This window comes from Siphateles boraxobius, unplaced genomic scaffold (genome assembly GCF_051911475.1).
Source record: "Siphateles boraxobius isolate OS27281-9 unplaced genomic scaffold, OSU_SipBor_1 24, whole genome shotgun sequence".
Taxonomy (NCBI): Eukaryota; Metazoa; Chordata; class Actinopteri; order Cypriniformes; family Leuciscidae; genus Siphateles; species Siphateles boraxobius.
In genome coordinates, this window is record NW_027508855.1 from 447691 (window position 1) to 468311 (window position 20621).

The following is a 20621-nucleotide window of genomic DNA, read 5'->3' on the forward strand; positions in this document are numbered from 1 at the left end:
AATAAAGCAGGAAGTTGACAGATATTTTCATGCACAAGAATTTGATTAAAAATCACCTCAGACAATTCTAAAAAGAACAAATCATGTTATTAAAGACATAATATTTATTAAAACATGTTAATGCGATTGTGCAAATTTACAACATTGTACAAAGAACTAAGAAACCAATGCTCTGTAAATGTCACTATTCAAATCATAGCATTTAAACTTATTGTTTTTTTCTGTATTTGATTACATTTAATATATCATTTACAATGTACAATCAATCACATGAGCAGTTTTAACCACAGGGTTACCATAATGCAAATATCGGGTACATTTTCTGTACTTAGAAAACTCAATACAAAGAAAACACAAATCAGCAAAACTTGATTGAAAAACCTAATTGATTTTTTTTTGTCTGTTTAAATAAAAAGAAGCACATAAAAATGTAAGGATTATTAATTAGTGTCAAGGCATGTCAAAAACCAATGGATTCCAGGCAACTCTGGTCTGAACTGGTCAAATATAAAATAAAAATTCTCTTAAAATTCCTGTCCTCGAGTACTGTGGTAAACTCAATTGTCTTGACCGAACTGGTCAAAAATCAAGTCTAATTGACATAATCGTCCTTAAAGCTTGGCTTTGGGCGTCTGCTCCAGGAGGGTCTTCATGTCTACCAGAGCGTCCTCCAGACCTTGGGCCAGACGTGCTGCGTTAGTGTCCTGGCAGCTGTTAAAAGCAGAGACTGAATAGTTAATGTGAGTATCCATGGGGTTGTAGCACACGCCATAACCGTCAGGTACCACTGGACCGAAGCACATCACACAGTTTGTTTTAGCTGGCACCTGGGAGGGTAGAGTGGAAAAATAAAGAGTACAATTTAATCTTATGTAAGAATATTCCCAGTTTAGGTTTAAAACTAGTCCCAGACTAAAATCCATGTTTTAACTGAAAGCAACTTGCACTGACATATTTTAAAATAAGTCACGTCCATTGTTTTGCCTCAAGATGCACAACAGCAATGTTTTTCTAAGGCACGTTTAAAGCTACTCAAATGTCCTAATTGAAGGAAGGCCTAATCCTGGCTTAATCTAACCCCTGTTTAAAACCAGAGCTATGCATTTTAGATGATCTGATGATTTTAGTTTCACAGCAATTTAATTTTAGCAGATTTAAAGAGCTATCTATTTCAATGATCAGTTGATCATCACCAAAAACGTGTGCAGTTAATAGTATGGTACTGCTCATCTGCACAGCATGCTGAACACAATGCAAAGAGTTTGTTTTGCAAATAAGCATCTATTTACATGCACATCAGTTTCATTTGTTACCTCTAGCTCTGGAGCTGAGTGCTCTGTTTGGCATTACCTGGCTGGTGGAGAGGTTGAAGTGCAGTGCCACAGCATATGAGGTATCCATGAATATCTCTGGCAGGGCAGCCAGGTCCTCAATAGCCTGCAATTTCAGTCCGAGCAAATGTCTGTCGATGGCTTGACCTCGGATGGCCTGCAAATCCACGCACAGGATGAAGAATGTGGAATATATTTAGTGCAGATCAATAATGATTGATGCATACATTTACATCCCCAGCATGTGTTTACTCACCATGTCTGTGTAAGCTCTGTGTGCTTTAATAGCTTTGTCTAGAAGAGCCACTTTCTCTGTGTTCTGTCAATCAAAATGAGATTGAGATACATTTAATTTCATGCCAGATCAAATTTACAAATGCTCTTGAAAAAAAGAAAAAGATTTTGACATTGACAATAAAACAGACAAACTAAATACATAGCAAAATATTTTATAATATTTACACTGATAATATAAATTAGTTCAAAAGTTTGGGGTCGGTAAGATTTTTTAACGCTTTTAAATGTCTCATCACGGCTGCATTTATTTGTTCAAAATTTACAGAAAAACAGTAATACTTTGAAATTTGATTACAATTTAAAATAACTGTTTTCTAATCAAATTAAATGGAATATATTCCTGTGATGGATACATTTTCAGCAGAATTATTCATTAAAAGAAAAACGTACTGACCCACAATCTTTTTAATGCTAGTGTATGGGAATGTGGATTCAACTCAACAAATGTGTACTAGAGGTGACTGTACATGTTTAGCCGGGTCATCCATGGTCTTGACGAATCTGGCGGAGTCAACTGAGGTTGAGCGTATAGTGTCGGTTCGGCCCAGTCTGAACATGCGGAGAGAAGCGCTCTCATAGGTGGGACAACAGCGCTTGTAAATCCTGAAACAGTATGTCCGCGAATCAAGCAAAGAAACTAAATTGATCATTAATTTCATAATAGTAATAATGAAGCAGTTAAGATATACATATGGGAAATAATATTAATGGCAGTGCTGGTGAGTTTTACCTGTAGTAAGCCAACTGGAGAGCCATCTGAATAAAGGCATCAGGGCTCATCTTCTGCGACTTTGGGAAATCTTTGCCAAAATGGGAGAACACGTTGATTTTCATGTCCAAGTCATGAACCATGCTGTAGAGGAGGAGAAGGGAAACGTTCAATGATTCAATATTTAGCATACTACCATGTTGTTTGCTTAAAAACAAAACAAAGTAAATGTTGGTGATGCAAAGAGTGAGTGTAATATCTCAGCTTCACACATGTTCATGTTTTGTTTGGCCTCCTCGATGTCCTTTTTGATCTCTGTTGTGATGTTGAAACGAAGCTTCTGAGGCATACGCAGCGGGACCATTGGGGTACGGATCATCTCCGACTTCTTCCTGTACAAATATAACAAAAAAGTGGTACATATTAGTTGTGTTAGCCATGGTTACAGTTTTTCCACATTTAACCACTGTTAGTCTTACGTATATTCCACCACATGGTCGATCAGAGACACGATAGGAGGACCCTCAGCGGGGGCATGTTCATAGATCAGTCCACATGTCCCATCCTCTCCAATGATAAACTAGAAACACAACAACAAAAATCAGCATCAGCATCTTGTATTTGACACATTTCTAACATTTGATTTGCCAAAATTACATGCTCATTTAGTGGTTTATTATTTTGTCTAGGTGGTCTACTAGAATAGGTTTACATGATTTTATGTTCACATGATTTTATGTTCATAAATTCATTATTTTTCTTATAATTTACATTGGTGCAGCACCTGTCTAAACACTCTTTTTTGGTTTCGGCTTTGAAAAGCCCAATCTGCTCTGATTGGTCAGTCAGCTCTAGTCTGTTGGGACTGACTCACCGCTTTGAGCGTGTGTCTTAAAAATATTGCCTTTATAACTTACTTTGTTTGAGAACAAGCCAGAGTAGCCAGTAGGCGGGCATTACACAGATGTGTAACATGGTGACGTAGCAATGTCACAGGCATAATGGAAGAACTATAAAAGAGGCGTTTCAGACATGAGTTTCTGTTGAAGCGATTAACTCCCTTTGGCGTGGACTTTGTGTCTTGTAACTTTGAAAATTGTTTACATGCACAAACAGCTATATTGCACACAACAGGAAAAGTACAATTATAAAAAGCATAATAGGTGAGGGTTAGTTCACCCAAAATTAAAATTCTGTTAGTAATCACTCACCCTTGTGTTGTTCCAACCCCTTAAGACATTCGTTCATCTTCGGAACACAAATGAAGATATTTTTGATGAAATCTGAGAGCTGTCTGACTCCTTCATAGGCTTCTAGGTTCATCTGCCGGCCCAGAAAAGTTATTAAAGACATCTTTAAAATAGTCCAAGTGACTACAGTGGCTCAACCTTAAGTTTATCAAGCGACGAGAATACTTCTGTGCGCAAAAAGAACAAAAATAAGACGGGAAAACGTAAAAGTGCCTTACCAATGCCGCAAAATGAATGGCTTACCTTTCACACTTTCCCATCAAATGATCGTGAGCGTCATCTTCTCAGTTCTCGCGATGCTTCATGGCGCACTTGTGAACTCGAATGAATAGTTGAATAAAGTCGTTATTTTGGGGGGGGGTTTGCGCACAAAAAGTATTCTCGTCACTTGATAAATTCAAGGTTGAGCCACTGTAGACACTTGGACTATTTTAACGATGTCTTTAATAACTTTTCTGGGCTGGCAGATGAAATTACCTAGAAGCCTATGAAGGAGTCAGACAGCTCTCAGATTTCATCAAAAATATCTTCATTTGTGTTCCGAAGATGAAGGAATGCCTTACGGGGTTGGAACAACATGAGGGTGAGTGATTACTGACAGAATTTTCATTTTTGGGTGAACTATCCTTTTAAGCTCTCAGTAAGGGCCCACACACTTCCTCATGGGTCTAACCTGCAATGTTTTGTCGAACCAGCGATTTCCACTGTTCCACCTGCTGCCCCCTCCGTGCAGCATCTGAACTCCAGCTCGGGTGCGATACATGTCATCAGACGCTCGCGGCAGGGCAGCATCCAGACAGACTGTGAAGATACTCTTCTGAATGGCTCTTACTGACTCTTTATTAGTTTTATCTGAAACAGATAAAAAAAATTTTAAAACATTAAAAAATTAAGGATCAGCATGGAAAAACCATGAAAAAACAGCTCTATAGAGTAAAGTTATCATGATTTAACTCCTTTTAATGAACTGAAGGTCTGAGGAATCGCATTTATTTGAAAGAAATTTGAAATCTTCTGTTACATTATAAATATCTTATGTATCAATTGAATGCATCCTTGCTGAATAAAAGAATTAAAATCATAATGATCCCGAACTTTTAGAATGGTAGTGTACAGTATTTTAAATAGTTTATCAAAGTTTTATTTACCAGGACACTAATATGCCCAACTAAAACGTGTTAGCAGTGCCCACCCTTAATGAGGTTGTTGTAGGCTTTGCCCCAGCTGTTGCGGTGGTTGGAGGTGAGGATGCCAATAGGCTCTTTGTTGGACTGTAAGGAGGAGTTCCAGATCTTCTCCAGCTGAATGTAGATCTGGTCTACGGTCAGTGGTGTACCGTCACTGTTGTATACATCCAGCACAAAGAACTACGAGTTTAAAGAATGAGTTAAAAAGACCTATTGCTGTACACCATCAAGTAGCAAGTCGAACGGTACAAACAGATCTCAAATTCACTGCAGTACTGGATGTAGAAAAATATAAAGATGGATGGCAATTTTTCATAGCCAGTAAGAAATCGTTATAGGATGTGAATTAATCTAATTCACCTACTACTGGAAGTTACATTTGGACCACAGGGACTGACCTGAAAGTTGTGCACTACAGTGATATGTGTGGGGGGTCTCTTGTCCAAGGCGTAGTTGACCACGTTGTCCCTCTTTGTTCCAGGGATCCGGCAGGACGAGAGCACCTGATAGTACTGGTTCATACAGAGTGGCTTTCCACCCAGATACTCCACTGGCAATGTTTCACTAATCAAACAGCAAAGACATGATGTCTGACTCTAAACTTTATACACTCATGAATTTAATCAATAGTAATAGTCATGGTTATCTAAAGCATATACAGAGGAAGGAATGTATGACTTACTTGTCAATCATGTTCTTGAAATCTAAAACCCCAGCGATCAATTTAGCAGCATATCTGTGAAGAACAAAAAATACTTTTTTTAAAGTACTTTTTTCATTTTAGACAAGTTTCACATCAACATACTGCCAAAAAGTTGTTCTACTTCTAATACTGTAGCACATGCTGTGCATATTTGACTTATGATATGGACAGAACATATGTGAAATTATATGACATCAGTCATATGTGAAAGCTTTTATTATAGTTGAGGAGACTGGCTTCAGGCCAGCACTTTACTGAGAGCAACAGTTCTGAATTTGTAAAGCTCAACTTGGCAAGAGAGGATTAGTCTGTACAAAGGTCACCAAAGAGATAACTGGAAACAACTGCCTCGCCGTGCAGTAATGTCACTCAGGGTGACAAACCTTAAATAATATTTACAATGTCTGAAAGTTCCCAAAACTGGTACAGCATGGTGCTAGGAATATGGGTTTGAATCACTGGAGGACAATAAATAATCTTCCTCAGTATTTCTGTTATGTACCCCATTGGTAAACAGATTTTTAAAGCATAATTTTTTTGATGAGGTATATAATTAAAACAAGAAAATCATATTGTCCAATGGAGTAAGAACAATAAACTTAGTTCATGATATATGAAATATATCTAAAAAGTAATTTTATTATATTTATTATCACAGGTTTGCTTACTTTAGGAATGGTTAGATATTTCATTGGAAAACATATAAACATAAAATATGTTAAAACATAGACATTTGTATTTCAAGTAAAATATATTAATCAATATTTTTTAGTGTATGACTTTAATCATAAATAGCTGTAAATCTATATTTATAATAAAATATAAATAAATAATATTTTAAGCACATTAATAAATAAAATACAAATACAAAAATAAAGATTTTTTGGCAGGGTATAACTTTAATCAGTTTTATAAATATCTATAAATATATATTTAAATGTTAAATGTGTTTTATAATATTAAAAAAAATCACTGTATGACTTGAATTATTATTATCATTTAAAAAATGTTGTGTAGGCAGATAACAGCACACATTTAGTTTTAAAAGAAAACTAAAACAAAAGTTTTTGAACAACTATCTAAATTGTTCTACTAAATCCACACTGGTCTTACCTCATTTGGCCTTGGCGGTCACTGAACACCATTCGGGGAAGGACGACCCCAGGACTCGAATGGACAACAACAGGCATCCGGTAGTCAAGGTAGGCTGTTTGTAACCACCAGTCAGAGAGCTAGAAGTGAAAATGAGAAGAGACAATGAGAGATAATAAGAAGGAAGCCCTTGAAAAGAGCAAGCCTGGCTCCTGAAAAAGCATCACCTAACAGGTTTTTACCCAGTTATCCATTTTCTTTGCTCGTTGTTCCAGGCCCTTCTGAAGTCTCTCTCCTACACTGCCCGGCTTCTGGAACTCCTCCAGCAGCTGCCGGGTGTGATTCAGCTCCTCCGGGTCCACGATGGGATCCAGGGCAGCCAGATAGCGATCGCATGTTTGTTTCAGGGGTGGCACTGGAAGCTTAGGCAGACCCTCCTGATGGGCCAAGTAGCGACCGGTGATCCGAGTCACTGACACTGGTTTTACCAGGCCGCAGGGTTTCACCATGCCGGCCTTGACCTAAAAATATCCCAGATGATACAACAGCGACTGGCTGCATTATATCATAACACTTAAGGATACATAGAAAATACAGATCTTTTTAATTTTTGATAACTGACATGTTAATACCTAAATAAATAGATAATCTATTTCGCCTTATAATTATATATAATATATTATATGATACTTTGGCATTTGTCTCAGCAAATATTTTTTGAAAAAACTACCATAATAGTACCAAAACTTGTCCTATTAAATAACACAAATGCACATTAACAAGCTAATCTAGTCCTACATAAATAAATAGCCTAACTGGACATGTTTTCTGTAATAATCAAATATACACATGAGTCAACATTGCACATGACTGCCAGCAATGTAACATGCAATAATACTGTTGCGCATGTCATTTACGAACTAAATTCCTTTATTAGAGACCATGTACACATTCACACGATGTGCTTGGTACCTGCATTAAGTATTAAAGAAACTGCCAGAGAACATTGTTTTCTTATCACTGCCATGAACGATGATGTACTTCCTACTGCCTTAGCACTGCCGATATCTAACCATAAACAACCTGCATGTCAGTAAAACACACCTCATTACACGACGCTCAGACTGTCAGCCACCCTTGTTTACGTGACATAAAATATAAGACTATGTTTAAAAACAGGGACATATGAATTGCTTACTCACCATCGTTCTGGCCAGAATGACAAACATAACTGAAGTTCACTAAAACGCCCCCAAATCAAGGCCTGAGAGGAGGGACAGAAGCGGCCAGAGTCCACTGAACGAGAGCTGCGGTCAGAAAGCCACTGAGCGCCATCATCACTGCTGCGCTGTTCCACTCCACCGCTAGACGGCGCGCGAGGGACGAAAACACACTTGCAAACTCAGCCCCGCTTGCGTCATCATCTTTCAAATTTTCATTGATAATCCGATACATTTTATCAATGAAGTATTTAATCTATTGTTAAAATCTTGTATAACTAAATTTCACATTCATAAGCCAAATTTGCCAAAGTCCAGATTTTTTTATTTTTTTTATTCCTAACAGTATTTTTTTGAACTAGCCTACATAATGTTTTAAGGTTCAACTCTACTAAAAATGTATAAGACAATGCAACATTCAATTATTTTGTACTGGTGCCATTTTTTATTGTATTTTCTACAATAATGTACATATTTTGAATTGTACTATGTAAATAATAAATAATCATACATCACAAATAACAAACAATATAATTACATAGTTAAAATACGTAAGTTGATTCATACATTTTAAATCGTAAATTTACATATTATGCATGTTAAAAAAATACATTAGTTACAGTAATAATCTTTCTCACAACAATTTAAATTCGCTGATTAAGTTTAAAAAGTATTTTACGCGAAACTGCGGGTGAGAGTTGAAGGGTCGTGTTTTCATGTTCAACTGGAAACATGGCGGAGACTGAGCAGTCGTCAGGTAATTCACATCATTCAAATATTCATTTAATCACAGATAATTCAGAAGCGAAGATAATAATAATATCAAGACTATCATATAGGTTGTTGTTCAGTACCTGAAGCGGTGAAAGGGACGTGCGCGTGTGCAGAAAAACGCTTAGTTGTGTCTCGCCACGCCTCATGTTATGAATCCATGATAGTCTGACAGATCTGCGACGTGCACATATATATGTTATTACGCAATACATGCGATCAGGTGACCCGAGGTTATTGTTTATTTGCAATATTAAATTACTTAGAAGGCTATTTGAGATATATTTAGGGAAAAAATGGGCCTTAGATGTTGAACACATTTAGTTTCAAAGTTGGCTAACACATCTGTAAAAATAAATAGAAGCATCAGCATTAGTTTTAAAGTGCATCATGTTGTTATTTACAGATATGTTTGTGTATAATGTGATGGGAAACAATCAGGTAGTTTATCTATGACAGTATATTCTGGGAAACTGATGGCTTAACTTATATTTAAAAGGAATTTATTATATTTGGTTAGAGAATTATGAGCATTTTCCTCTTTAGGACAGTGATATAGGCTCATATGTTTCCTGAGCAGAACCAGCTGAGGTCTTTCAGATTTAGGCACACCTATGGACTACATTGTATACTATCCTTTAGGGTAAAAAGCAACAACTACGTTTCTAGTTGTGTAACGTTAAGTGAATTTCGATATATTGTGCAGCCCTAGATCAGAACCTGTGGAATGAGTAAATGTTTAGCAGCAATGCATGTGTACGATTTTGTCAATCTTAGCTATCAAGGAAAGCATTGCTTTTTTTTTTCTTCAAAAATTACCCATACAAATACAGGGATTATAACCTTATGGTTTGATGATGATGGTTACTTAATATATTGAAATATATAATAATTAAATAAATATATGTATTTTAGATATAATATATTTTAAATATAAGAACTATATTCTAAAATTGTTTACAATTGCAGACACCTAATGCAACTAAGTTCTGATCAGATGTTTTAGTTGTATTAGTTGTATCAATAATATAGTATACTTTGACTCTAAAATGGTGTTCTTCATCATATGTTTTGTCACTTGCACAGGCTCCTCCCACGAGGATGACAAGCCTCCCAGTCCTGTCAATTTCAACTTCATAGTGCCAAAGAAGGAGATCAGCATGGTGCCTGATATGGGAAAATGGAAAAGATCACAGGTATGTTGTACAACCCACTATGAGACATTGCTACATTGAGAGATGGAAATATAGCTCACTTTCAGTCTCTTTCCCTCTTATCCCTAGAGTTTAAGGATAATAATAGGAAGCTCTATTGTTGACACACTTTTTCTTGTGCAGCTAGTTGCAGCAGCACCATTACATTTTAGTTTTAAACATAATAATCATGAGAACCTCTGCAGGCACTACTCCCATTAAAGGTACACCCAGTATGTTTCCTCCTCAGACATGTTTAAAATACAGAAATGAAAAACACTGGCCTAGAAAGAGCGGTTTTATTCTAAAGTCAGTAGGTCACTGACTCAAAGTGGCAGTGTTGTTAAAATCACACAACCAAATGAATGATTTCAAGTTCGAGTTACTAACCTTTGATTATATAGTGTTTAAAATACTCGTAGTACTTTTCAAAACATGAAACCACGTCTATACAAATATTTACATTTATTTGAGCAAGTTTCTGTTTTGTGTAAGTAGGCGTACGCAGACTACATGGGATTCATTCTGACCTTGAATGAGGGTGTGAAGGGGAAGAAATTTACATGTGAATACCAAGTGTCTGAGGTGGGTCACTATCCTGCTTCTCTCGATACTGCTGTGTGTGTATATGTGTGTAACAGATGCAGTAGCTGATATATATTCTCATAGAAATGTGCTTGCACCCTTTTCGTTGATATTAGACAGTGGAGAAGTTGCTTGCGATGTTAGGAACATTAGATCGCTGGATTGATGAGACGCCACCTGTTGACCAGCCTTCTCGCTTCGGCAATAAAGCTTACCGCTCATGGTATGCCAAACTGGAGCAGGTAAGCACTCATATGAAATCAGAAATCTTTACCTTCAAACTGTTTTAACTTAATCACAGTGCCTTCAGAAAGTATTAATGCCCATTTGATTATTTCTTGTTCTCTTCTCAGGGTTGTATTTGAATTGGTTAAGGGAAAAGCTTTTTCATGGCATTGAATCATTTGTTTTGTGCTGTTTTGTATTTCAGGGCAGTTGTTTTGAGGTTAAAAGATGTAAAAGTGTTTTGTGTGTGCAGGACGCAGAGACACTGGTCATGGCCATTCTGCCGTCAGACCGACATGATGCTGCTCCTGAGATAGCCGTGTACCTAAAGGAGTCTGTAGGCAACTCCACCAGGATTGACTATGGCACAGGTCTGTGTTTATTGTTATTGCGTTTCTTATGTTTGTGTATGTATATTTCTCCATAGTTGTCTTTGAAGAGAAATTATGTCTGAGCTTTTCGCACTTTAATGCATTACGCCTTAGTAAATTCAACTCTCACAAAGAAAATAATAAGGACCAAAGTGTGAACTATTCTTACTTAAATTTACCTGGGAAAAGTCTCCTGTTAAATGGACATTTTCACAGACTGTATTTACGTGTTTACACAGTTATTAACATCGTAAATATAGAGTGCTTTTTATTTGGTGATTTTAAAATGATCTTTATATTAACTAGCTTTCTATTAATACAATACAGCGATTGACAACCGTCTGTGGTCTCCCAGTGGTTTGCGTTGTTGTCAGTTAAGTGTGTTAAGTGATTAATTTACACCAAAACAAAAGATAACTTGTATGCCTTCATCACCGAAAACAATATTTGTCTTAAATTTCATATTGAATTCAGAAAGACTCATTTTCTGTCAGTCCTTTTTCTTGAATTGGAATATATACAAAGGATTGTGGGTGATTGAAGGACACAAAGAAAATGCTTGATGCATCCTTCAAAATAAGCTTCCTTTCAAATTGAGCTGGCCTTCATCGGCGCTTGATGACGTGGCAGCCGAGAAATCCCGCCTTCCGTTTGAAAAGCACCCATGTATACGTTTTTTATTTTCATTTTTAAAAAATGTAATGTACATTTATAACACTATTGCCTGGTTTCACAGATGAGACTTAAGCCATTCCCAGACTAGAATGCATGTTTGAGCGGTTTTAACTGAAAGCAGCTTGCACTGGCATATCTTAAAATATGTCAGTGCCATTGATTTGTCTCAAGATGCACACCAGTAATGTTTGTTTCTAAGGCACGTTTATAAAAGCTACTTAAATGTCCTAATTTAACTAAGGCCTAATTCTGGCTTAATCTAAGCCAGGTCTGTGCAACCAGGCCTATACTCAGTTAACCTAAACTAGTTAATGTGAGTGTTTCTAATACAATGGTTGATTGTATCTTTCTCTCTCTCATTTTTATCTCATCATCTCAATATTTTTTTCGTCTCTTTTTTTTGAGTTGAAACTCTGTGGGTTTTGCTATTGGAGCAAATGGGAACGCAAAAAAATTTATTTGTTATAGTTACCTCAGAAATGTAAAAAGCGTCCATTATGTATTCATGAAAGTGTCCTAAGTATTGATTTAATGTAGTTTTTCCTACATTAATCCATCTAGTGGGGATACATTAATCCCCACTAGATGGTGCTGTTGAAACACAAAACAGTTGGATGATGTTGATAGCTTAACATGATTCAGATACTGATTTAAATGAATACAAACCTTAAATGCACAAAACATTTCTTGTTTCATTGAAAGTCTGGCAAGATTCACTTTTGTGAGTTTGTGAGAATAATTAAAAGATCCTGCTCATAAGAGTCATTCGTTTGTTTAAGTGTAGCCGGCAATAGAAATAGAATTGTCTTGCCATTATTGTGTGATACAATGCAATTTTATCTCATCACATTCAATTCAGACTGTAAGCTCACAAATTAGGCAAAATACAATGTCTTTTGCTATGGTGCTGTAAAATGAGCAGCTGGAAATGCTGATTGGATTATTTAGCATAAGTCATAACATGTTTCTGTGTGCAGGTCATGAGGCTGCATTTGCTGCGTTCCTCTGCTGTCTTTGCAAGGTGGGAGCTCTGCGCATGGAGGACCAGCTGGCCATCATATTTAAAGTTTTTGACAAGTTAGTAGTTCTTATTGCTTCACTTCTGATTTTGAATGTAACATTTCATTATTCTCAGGTTAGATCTGCAACCACAGCAACTTCACTAAACTAGTTTGTACTTTACTGCACTCTAAATACCAAATAAAATAATTGTGGCAGTGTATTTTGCAGTTGTGTTTTGTGGTTGATGGTGTGAAGAACTAATTTGCATCAAGCATTTTGATCTTATCGGTGTAGGTATCTGCTAGTGATGCGCAAACTGCAGAAGACGTATAGGATGGAGCCGGCTGGGAGTCAGGGTGTGTGGGGCCTTGACGACTTTCAGTTTCTCCCCTTCATATGGGGGAGCGCACAGCTCATAGGTAACGGCTCTGTCTTCGTTGCCAGGTTTGGCTCTTTTTCTGTAATGTTTAGCATTAATTGTTTCCTGGTAGGAGATGCTGCCTTGTTTAGTCTTTAACAAGATCAAGCTCAGCTATTTTATTGACCTATACAGTTATATTTTACTTATTTTTTAATTGGTTAAATCCTAAATAATTGTTGCATGCAATGACAACCATGGAGACACCTAGTGGTCACACTAAGTTACTGTTCGGTGTTTCTGTTCTATTGTGTGCAGACCACCCAACCCTGGAGCCCCGACACTTTTTGGAGGAGAAGGCCGTAAACGAGTACCACCAAGACTACATGTTTCTGGAGTGCATTAAATTCATCAATGAGGTGTGTGTCATCTAGCATATGGTCAGTTTTGAGCATGAGATGGCCATTTTTCATTTTATTTTCATTTTGTTTGGAGAATGAAATTTTGTTCACACACAAACAGAAACTCATACGTTCCATTCATGTAAATACTTACAATATATAGTTTAAAACTCTCTCTCTCTCTCTCTCTCTCTCTCTCTCTCTCAGGGAGGTTGTATTTGGACTCCACTCACATGAGTCATTTCCTTCCTTCCCTGCACGTTGTTGTGAATCACTCCTAAGGCCCCTAGGGCCCACCCCCTCCTTTCTCTTTCTTTTCCTCTCCCTCTCTCTCCTTCCTTCTCTCTATTCCTCTGTTAGGGGCTAGTAGGTCTCTGGAAAGTCCGACGAGAGCAGTGTGTGTGTGGAGTAAAGCCACACAGCACTGCCATTCATAAAGTGCTCTTTCCCAAGGCTTGCCCACCAGCCCCTCTCTCTCATAAACTCTCATGAAAAGGCCACATAGTACAGTGCCTTGATGATGATAGGTTAATTACCACCAGTACATAAGACTTCATTATCTTTTGATAGTATTCTCATAATTCTATTATTATTTTGCTTAATTTACACAATTCAACTACTGTTCAAAAGTTTGGGGTGAATAAGACCTTTCTAAATAAATAAATAAATACTTTTATTTGGCAAGGATGCATTAAAGACATTTATAATGTTACAAAAGATTTCAAATAAATGCTGTTCTTTTGAACTTTCTATTCAACAGAAGGATCATGTGACAACTAATCACGTGACCAACTTTGCAATCACCGAAATAAATTACATTTGAATATATTGAAGTAGAAAACTGTTATTTACAAGTGTAATAATATTTCACAATGTAACCAGTTTACCGTAACCATTTTATTACATTTTATTAAATGCAGCCTTGGTGAGACTCTATAAAAATTATAAAAGACTTATTTACAAAACTTTTTAAAAAATATTGCTAACCCCAAGCGTTTGAAGGTGCATGCTTTTTTTATTTTATTTTTTGAAACATAAATATATGTTTCAAACTTTATTGTTTTATATATTAGTGCTAAATTCTGTGTGATCATCCTTCTAGTAACACTTATATTTCTACAATTTATTTGTACTATCTTTGCCCCTTTTTTCCGGTCTGTGATCAACAGACACAAGTACTTATCACAGTTAAAAGTGAAATTCAAGTATCTTATTCTAAGCAGTCTTGTCAGGTTTCCATACACCTCAAATTAATCACAGTTAAACATCTCTGAGATGTTTGTGCATTTCAAAATGCTCCATTAAATCGAGCTTTAATATTGCTGATTGTACATTATATCGTAATGTTACCATCATCTCCTTTATCACCATGTATATTTTCTGTCTTTAGATGAAAACAGGCCCTTTTGCCGAGCACTCAAATCAGCTTTGGAACATCAGCGCTGTTCCTTCTTGGTCCAAAGTCAATCAAGGTCTCATACGAATGTATAAAGCAGAAGTAAGTATCATGCTATTGTAAACACTAATACTAATGTCAGGAGTTTTTGATGTTGTAGTATATTTAACTTAATGTGATTCCTTATTTAGAGTAGGTAAATGGTACATTTGGTAGTTAGTGAACTAAATCCTTTTTTTTATCATAACTGAAAAAAATATGAAAAAACATTGTATTTACAAAGCAAGATACCTTATACAGCTTATACAGTCTGAACGGGACATTTATAAATGAGTCATTATAAATGCCAAGCCATAGATTCTCGGTTGTTCTGTGAAGTTTTAAGACCAGAGCTGAAAGAGTTAATAGGGCAAGCATTTGTGTTCGAGGGGAAGAACCGCGTGCCCCACCCCCTCCTCCAAAGCCCACATCCTGTGTTGTTGAGAAGACTCCGGTGCTCCCTCCTCCTCCTCTCCTCTCAGCACAGAGCGAAGCTGAGGGGCCAGTCTGTCTGCAAATTCCCCTCCTTCCCTCTCTCTCTCTCTCTCTCTCTCTGTCTTCCCCACCCCCGTATCACACTCATTCTCTCTTTGACTCCGTCAGCCAGGAACTCATGACTGTTACTGATGTCTTTCAAGTTAAATGCTAAGAGAGTATGTAAGCTATTCATATGGAAGTTTTATATATGAAAGGTTTTAATTCTGTATCTGAGCGACATTTCAATGTGCTTTTGTCTCAATTTAACTTTTTTCTACATTGAAATACATGGGAGGCTTTACATTCTCGTCTCTTTTGGCCTTACGTGTAGTTTGAAGATCCTGTACAGTTCATAGTCAATCGTAGACTTTTATTCAGCAAGCGCGCATTAAACTGATCAAAAGTGACAGTAAAGACTTGTAGGGCTGCCCCCAACTAAAGATTTTCCTAGTTGACTGTTGTTCATTTAAGCCGTCAGTTGATTAGTCGGGGGAGAAATACCAAACCTGGTAAACCATAAAGAGTATTTAAAATATAAATTAAGTGCTCATGTGTGCGCATTAACCTTGCCACAGTGACAAAAATCGCATGAAATTTTCTGAGATCAGAACGCAAACAAAACAAATACCCTATAACATAAATAACAGCCTTATCTTAAAAAAAAAAAAAAAATTAACGAAAATGTTGGATATAAATTATTAACGAGCAAATAAATATACTACAAACTGAAACACTTAATAGAGAAATATCAGTGCTAACATAATCAGACAGACAAGTAGCCTTAAGATCGAATGAAAACTTTTTAAGTTTTGCAGAGGTCAGAACACAAATAAAAAAATATATACATTAAGCCTATATAAAAACAAATAAATAAATAGCAGTAAACTGAAATACTACATCAATATATGGACAATTAGGCTATACCTGACTCACCGTTACTCCAATCTCAGTGTTCGCATATTATGAAAAAGGGACACACTTTGTCTTAACACCGGCTTTTGAGAAGATGCGCTCCGATGGCATGGACATGGAAGTTCAGTTAAACGTGCCTTGCATTAAGCGCAATATTTAGGTTCCACACTCCACAAGAACACTTGCGCCTATTAGCGCACATTTGTCTAGGTTAACGATAGAGCGAGTGGCCATTTGAAGTGCTATAGGCTACTACTTTGCATGTTTTATATGATAAGCCATGTTTGCACGTCATCTTTTATTTTTTTTTGGTCATTCTTTACCCTCTCGAAACGTTCCCACAGTACTTTGGATTTTCTGCCTGAAATATTACCTCATGGACCAGCCGTGTTAACTCTCTATCACTGCGTGACTTTGTCATTCCTGTGGAGTTTTTTTCTACGACTAACCGACTGATTCAAATTTAGACGACCAAGCCTCTTCTTGTCAACTAACCTTTAGTCAACTATTAAAGCCCCTAAAGACTTGTAATGTTAAATAAGATTTCCTTCAAAATCAGCATATTAGAATGATTTCTGACGGATCATGTGATGGAAGATACAAAACAGTTATTTTAAATTGTAATAATATTTTACAGTATTATGGTTAGTTCTGTATTTTTGATTAAATAAATGCAGCTTTGGTGAGCATAAAGGACTTTTTTGAACAGTAGTGTGTGTGGAAATATACCTTTGTATATTTATAGTTTTATTCTGTTCGGACACCATGGCATTAGACATTTTGGAAGCTAGTAAATCTGTTCTCTTGCTTGTAGAGTTGATTGATACTAGTTAACTCTTTCTCTGTCACCCTCTCACAGTGTCTAGAAAAATTCCCTGTCATCCAGCATTTCAAGTTTGGCAGCCTGCTCTCCATCCAGCCAGTTAAACCATGAGAGACAACAGAAAGAATTTGCACCTTGTCAGAGAGTACAACCAAAACTCTATGGACGAAAGCGCTTCAGTTCCATGTTAACAGACCTTAGTGTGCATTCTCTTCAGCAGAGGTGCTTGGTCTTAATCCGGCAGATCTACTTTTCCGGGAGGGTTCAGTCCTAAATCTGCTCTAATACATCCTATCCTCAAATTTGTATGTGAACCTGAAGACCTTGATCATCTGGTTTAGGAGTAGATGAGTTGAGTTGAACTAAACTCTGCTGGACAGTAGATCTGAACAGCCCTGCTCTTCACAATCTACTAGTTGTGCATATGAAATCCCACTTCTGATATTCCTCCTAGTGATACAATTTGTCTTTATGGTTTTATTTATCTATTTCCTGCAAGCAGGAAGTTGAACTGCTACTAAGGCACCTGCAGTTATGCACATATACATTTTCATCTGGATTGGCATTTATATTTATTTATGTGTATATAATGAACAGAGCTTGTCACAATGAACGGTTGAAGGCTTGGTTTTGGTTTAATGGATTCCATTTCCTGTGTGCAAAGATCTGAAGAACAATGTGTGTTTGTGTGTGTGGGTGTTTGTGAGTTTGTGGAGCATCAGTGTCTCAAAAGGCACTTCTTGAGTCACTTGCTGTTCAGTTATCAAAGATCGCTGAGGTATGTGTTTGCTGTGAATGGTTTTGGCAAGTGTCCTTTTTACCTACGTAAAACATTTATAAGTTGTCAACCACTTAAGTTTTACATTTTTGGCTGTGCTTATTTCTTTCTTTTTTTTCATTTAACTGAAAATAGGACAGGTAATTGGTGTGTAAAATGTCAGAAAGACTTGACACGTATAGTTTGTAAACAGCCACATGTAGCTAATACCATAGTCTTCCGTTTGCTAAAGTAAAGCAATGAATGTGGCTCCACCAGTTTGCCATTATGCTAAATCAGTGAAACATTTTTGATTTCTAAACTTATTCTGTGTAAATAAATGGTTTCAGTTTGCTTCAGAACCAACAAAGAGAGAGAGCATCATTTAATGATCAGAGTACAGTCTGCATGTTAAAATTACTGAAATAGTGCAAAGCTTTTGTTACTCAAATGCAGTAAATGTTTATGCTGTTACAACCAGGCGAAACATCTATGGACACTTTTTACATGGGCAAAAATATCATTTATCCTTCACAGAGTAAGTTTTTGTTGCACATTAGCATACTTTCAATCTAAAGCACACTTCAGATCGATCAACTGATATTCACCTGGATTGAGAATGAAATGAGAGGCACATTAAAACCGAGTATTTAGTCCTGTGCTACTTTTCTGTTTTAAACCAACCAGCTTTTTTTGTTTATCATGGGTTAATATGGAACTAACAGACCTGGACTTCCTTTCCTAAAAGCTTTGTAGGCCTAAGTAAATCATGCAAACCATTGACACCAATGGTCTCAAGATCTATTTAGGATTACGATGCTTCTAGGAAATACAGCCCTAGCTATTATATGTTACGAAATCATCCCTTTAGCTTGGATGCCAGCAGCTGGTTGCAACAACTCTTTAAATTAAGAAACTTTGGGACAATTCATTTATAATAATAATTAAGGCTCTGCTTAGTTTAAGGGGTTTGTTACAATCTGTATCAAATTTGTCAAAATCTGCCATTGTCAAAATCTTAAGTGTCATAAAATTGGCTTTTTGAGTTACTAGTATTTAATTAAAAAATAACTACTTGGTTAATAATAGTACATAACATTCAATGTTTGTCTGCTTCCTAACCACCACAATTAAGTTGTAAGTGAATTACATTGTGACTTCTAATAGTAGAGGGTTAAACATTTGTGAATTAGGTTTCTTTTCCTCTCAAAATATACACTTGACTGAACTTCTAAGTAGTTTCAGCAATGTCCTGTTATGTGAAATGCTACAATTCATTTAAAACTGATATATAATTGAAATAAAAGGTTTCATTAACTGTATAAAGAAAAAAGATATGTAGAGTTTATGATTTTGGGGTAAATGGTTATCATATAGATGTATGTGTACATTTTAACATAAATCTTGATGTTGAATTAAAAAAAAACATGGACATGGTTTTCTTTCAAAACCGGTGTATTTATATAATTGTGTTATATAAAATAAGGTGTTTTCTGAAGCAAATCAAAATCTTTATGGGGTTTTTAATCTACAAAGTGCTCCAGAAGACCTACACGCAGGAATACACATTCTGTATTTTTTAGTTGAGTCATTTTCACTGGTTGGCAAATTCAGCATCTGTCCAGTCGCCCCACCTTGAAACCCCGCACAGCTGTGCTGAGTTATTGACAAGTCATGTCGAATTTACCCCCAACACCCATCCTCCTCCCCCGTTTCTATTCAGTTGTATCCACGCAGGCTCCACTGCTGAGTTCAACAGGCGCAGTTGAGATAAGATAAGATTAAAGTCGTGCCTTTTGTCTTTATTAACATATGTTACAACTGAGCCCGTTTCACAAGGCTGCTCGTTAAGGAGAGTGTAAACAGAGGCGCATTTATGTATATCACGTCTACCGGCTAATGAAACACGTGCTATCTATGTGGAAGATTCTGTGTGCGTGTATAATTGACAGCGCATGGATCCCTCCATCACGTAAAATGAGAAAATCTGCATTCGTTTAGTGCGCGCGCTCTCCATGGCAGTGTTTCCCGCGTCTGCCACGCGGAGGAGCTCGCCACACACCACAGACTGGTAGCCTACATCGGTTGTCAAAAATTAAACGAATAAACATTTTTTTTTATAAAAATAGATTTGGTAACGTTAGCACTGGCACGGTTCCCCTAATATGAGCGTATTCAGAACAAAACAAACAAACAAACAAACGGGTTCAAATATAACTTTAACACTAATTAAGCCGACATCTATTTAACCTCGTTGAATCATTCAGTTATTTCCAAGACGTGTTCGTCGCATTAAAAACCAAAATACTACGTATTAAACGCCTCGTCGTAATGTAGTACATAGGCTACCGCGCGACCGAATTACCTGCGTTTTAGCGACATTTAAGCATGCGCGAAACAGCTATATTCGTCGAAAACAGCTAAGACAACGACCTGACAATAGCCTATATATGTTGGACGTTGATGTGTCGGGTGTACTGTGGTGCGGTATCTCAGATTGAGAGGAGTCGAGAGGTTTCGGCTAGAGATGAGAGAGGGAGAGAGAGACAGAGAGAGAAAGAGAGACCAGGGAGGGGAGGGGAGGGGAGGGGAGGGGGTGGAGGGGGTTGCAGGGAGCAGCGGATTCGAGGTCAGCCCGAGGTGCCGCTACATAGGCGCTCTAATACCTTCATTCATTGATTTTGAAGAACACCACCATGTGGCATACAGCAGAGATAACACAGTCTGCAAGTTTAGCGACAGTTTCTGGCTAAAAAGTGCGCGCGCCTTGAACACAGTGCCCGCCAATAAGACATGACGCGTGTGTCAGGCAAAAGTTTGCTTTTATGGGTAACGTTAATGGTCTTT

General features: G+C 37.0%; 2 protein-coding genes across 3 annotated transcripts; one reads left to right on the forward strand and one right to left on the reverse strand.

Annotated features, from left to right (window-relative positions):
- Window positions 1-86: 86 nt before the first annotated feature.
- crata (carnitine O-acetyltransferase a) lies at window positions 87-8754 on the reverse strand. Its single transcript, XM_077240611.1, has 15 exons — window positions 8644-8754; window positions 7772-7933; window positions 6812-7090; window positions 6591-6709; window positions 5457-5510; window positions 5173-5338; window positions 4780-4954; window positions 4261-4439; window positions 2817-2917; window positions 2610-2729; window positions 2359-2481; window positions 2096-2231; window positions 1588-1650; window positions 1351-1488; window positions 87-827 (listed from the first exon to the last, which is right to left on the reverse strand). The coding sequence occupies exons 2-15, from the start codon at window positions 7796-7798 to the stop codon at window positions 612-614; spliced, it is 1896 nt and encodes a 631-aa protein (XP_077096726.1). The 5' UTR covers window positions 7799-7933; window positions 8644-8754; the 3' UTR covers window positions 87-611.
- On the forward strand, window positions 8471-19107 carry ptpa (protein phosphatase 2 phosphatase activator). Of its 2 annotated transcripts, XM_077240612.1 has the most exons (10): window positions 8471-8546; window positions 9647-9756; window positions 10252-10338; window positions 10455-10580; window positions 10817-10934; window positions 12587-12686; window positions 12906-13030; window positions 13288-13388; window positions 14761-14868; window positions 17054-19107. In XM_077240612.1, exons 1-10 carry the CDS (start codon window positions 8522-8524, stop codon window positions 17126-17128), a joined length of 975 nt encoding a protein of 324 aa, XP_077096727.1. In that variant the 5' UTR covers window positions 8471-8521; the 3' UTR covers window positions 17129-19107. The 2 variants fall into 2 exon arrangements, with proteins under 2 accessions (XP_077096727.1, XP_077096728.1); XM_077240613.1 differs by lacking the exon at window positions 8471-8546 and having other exon boundaries at window positions 9644-9756; window positions 10249-10338.
- The last annotated feature ends 1514 nt before the right edge of the window (window positions 19108-20621 follow it).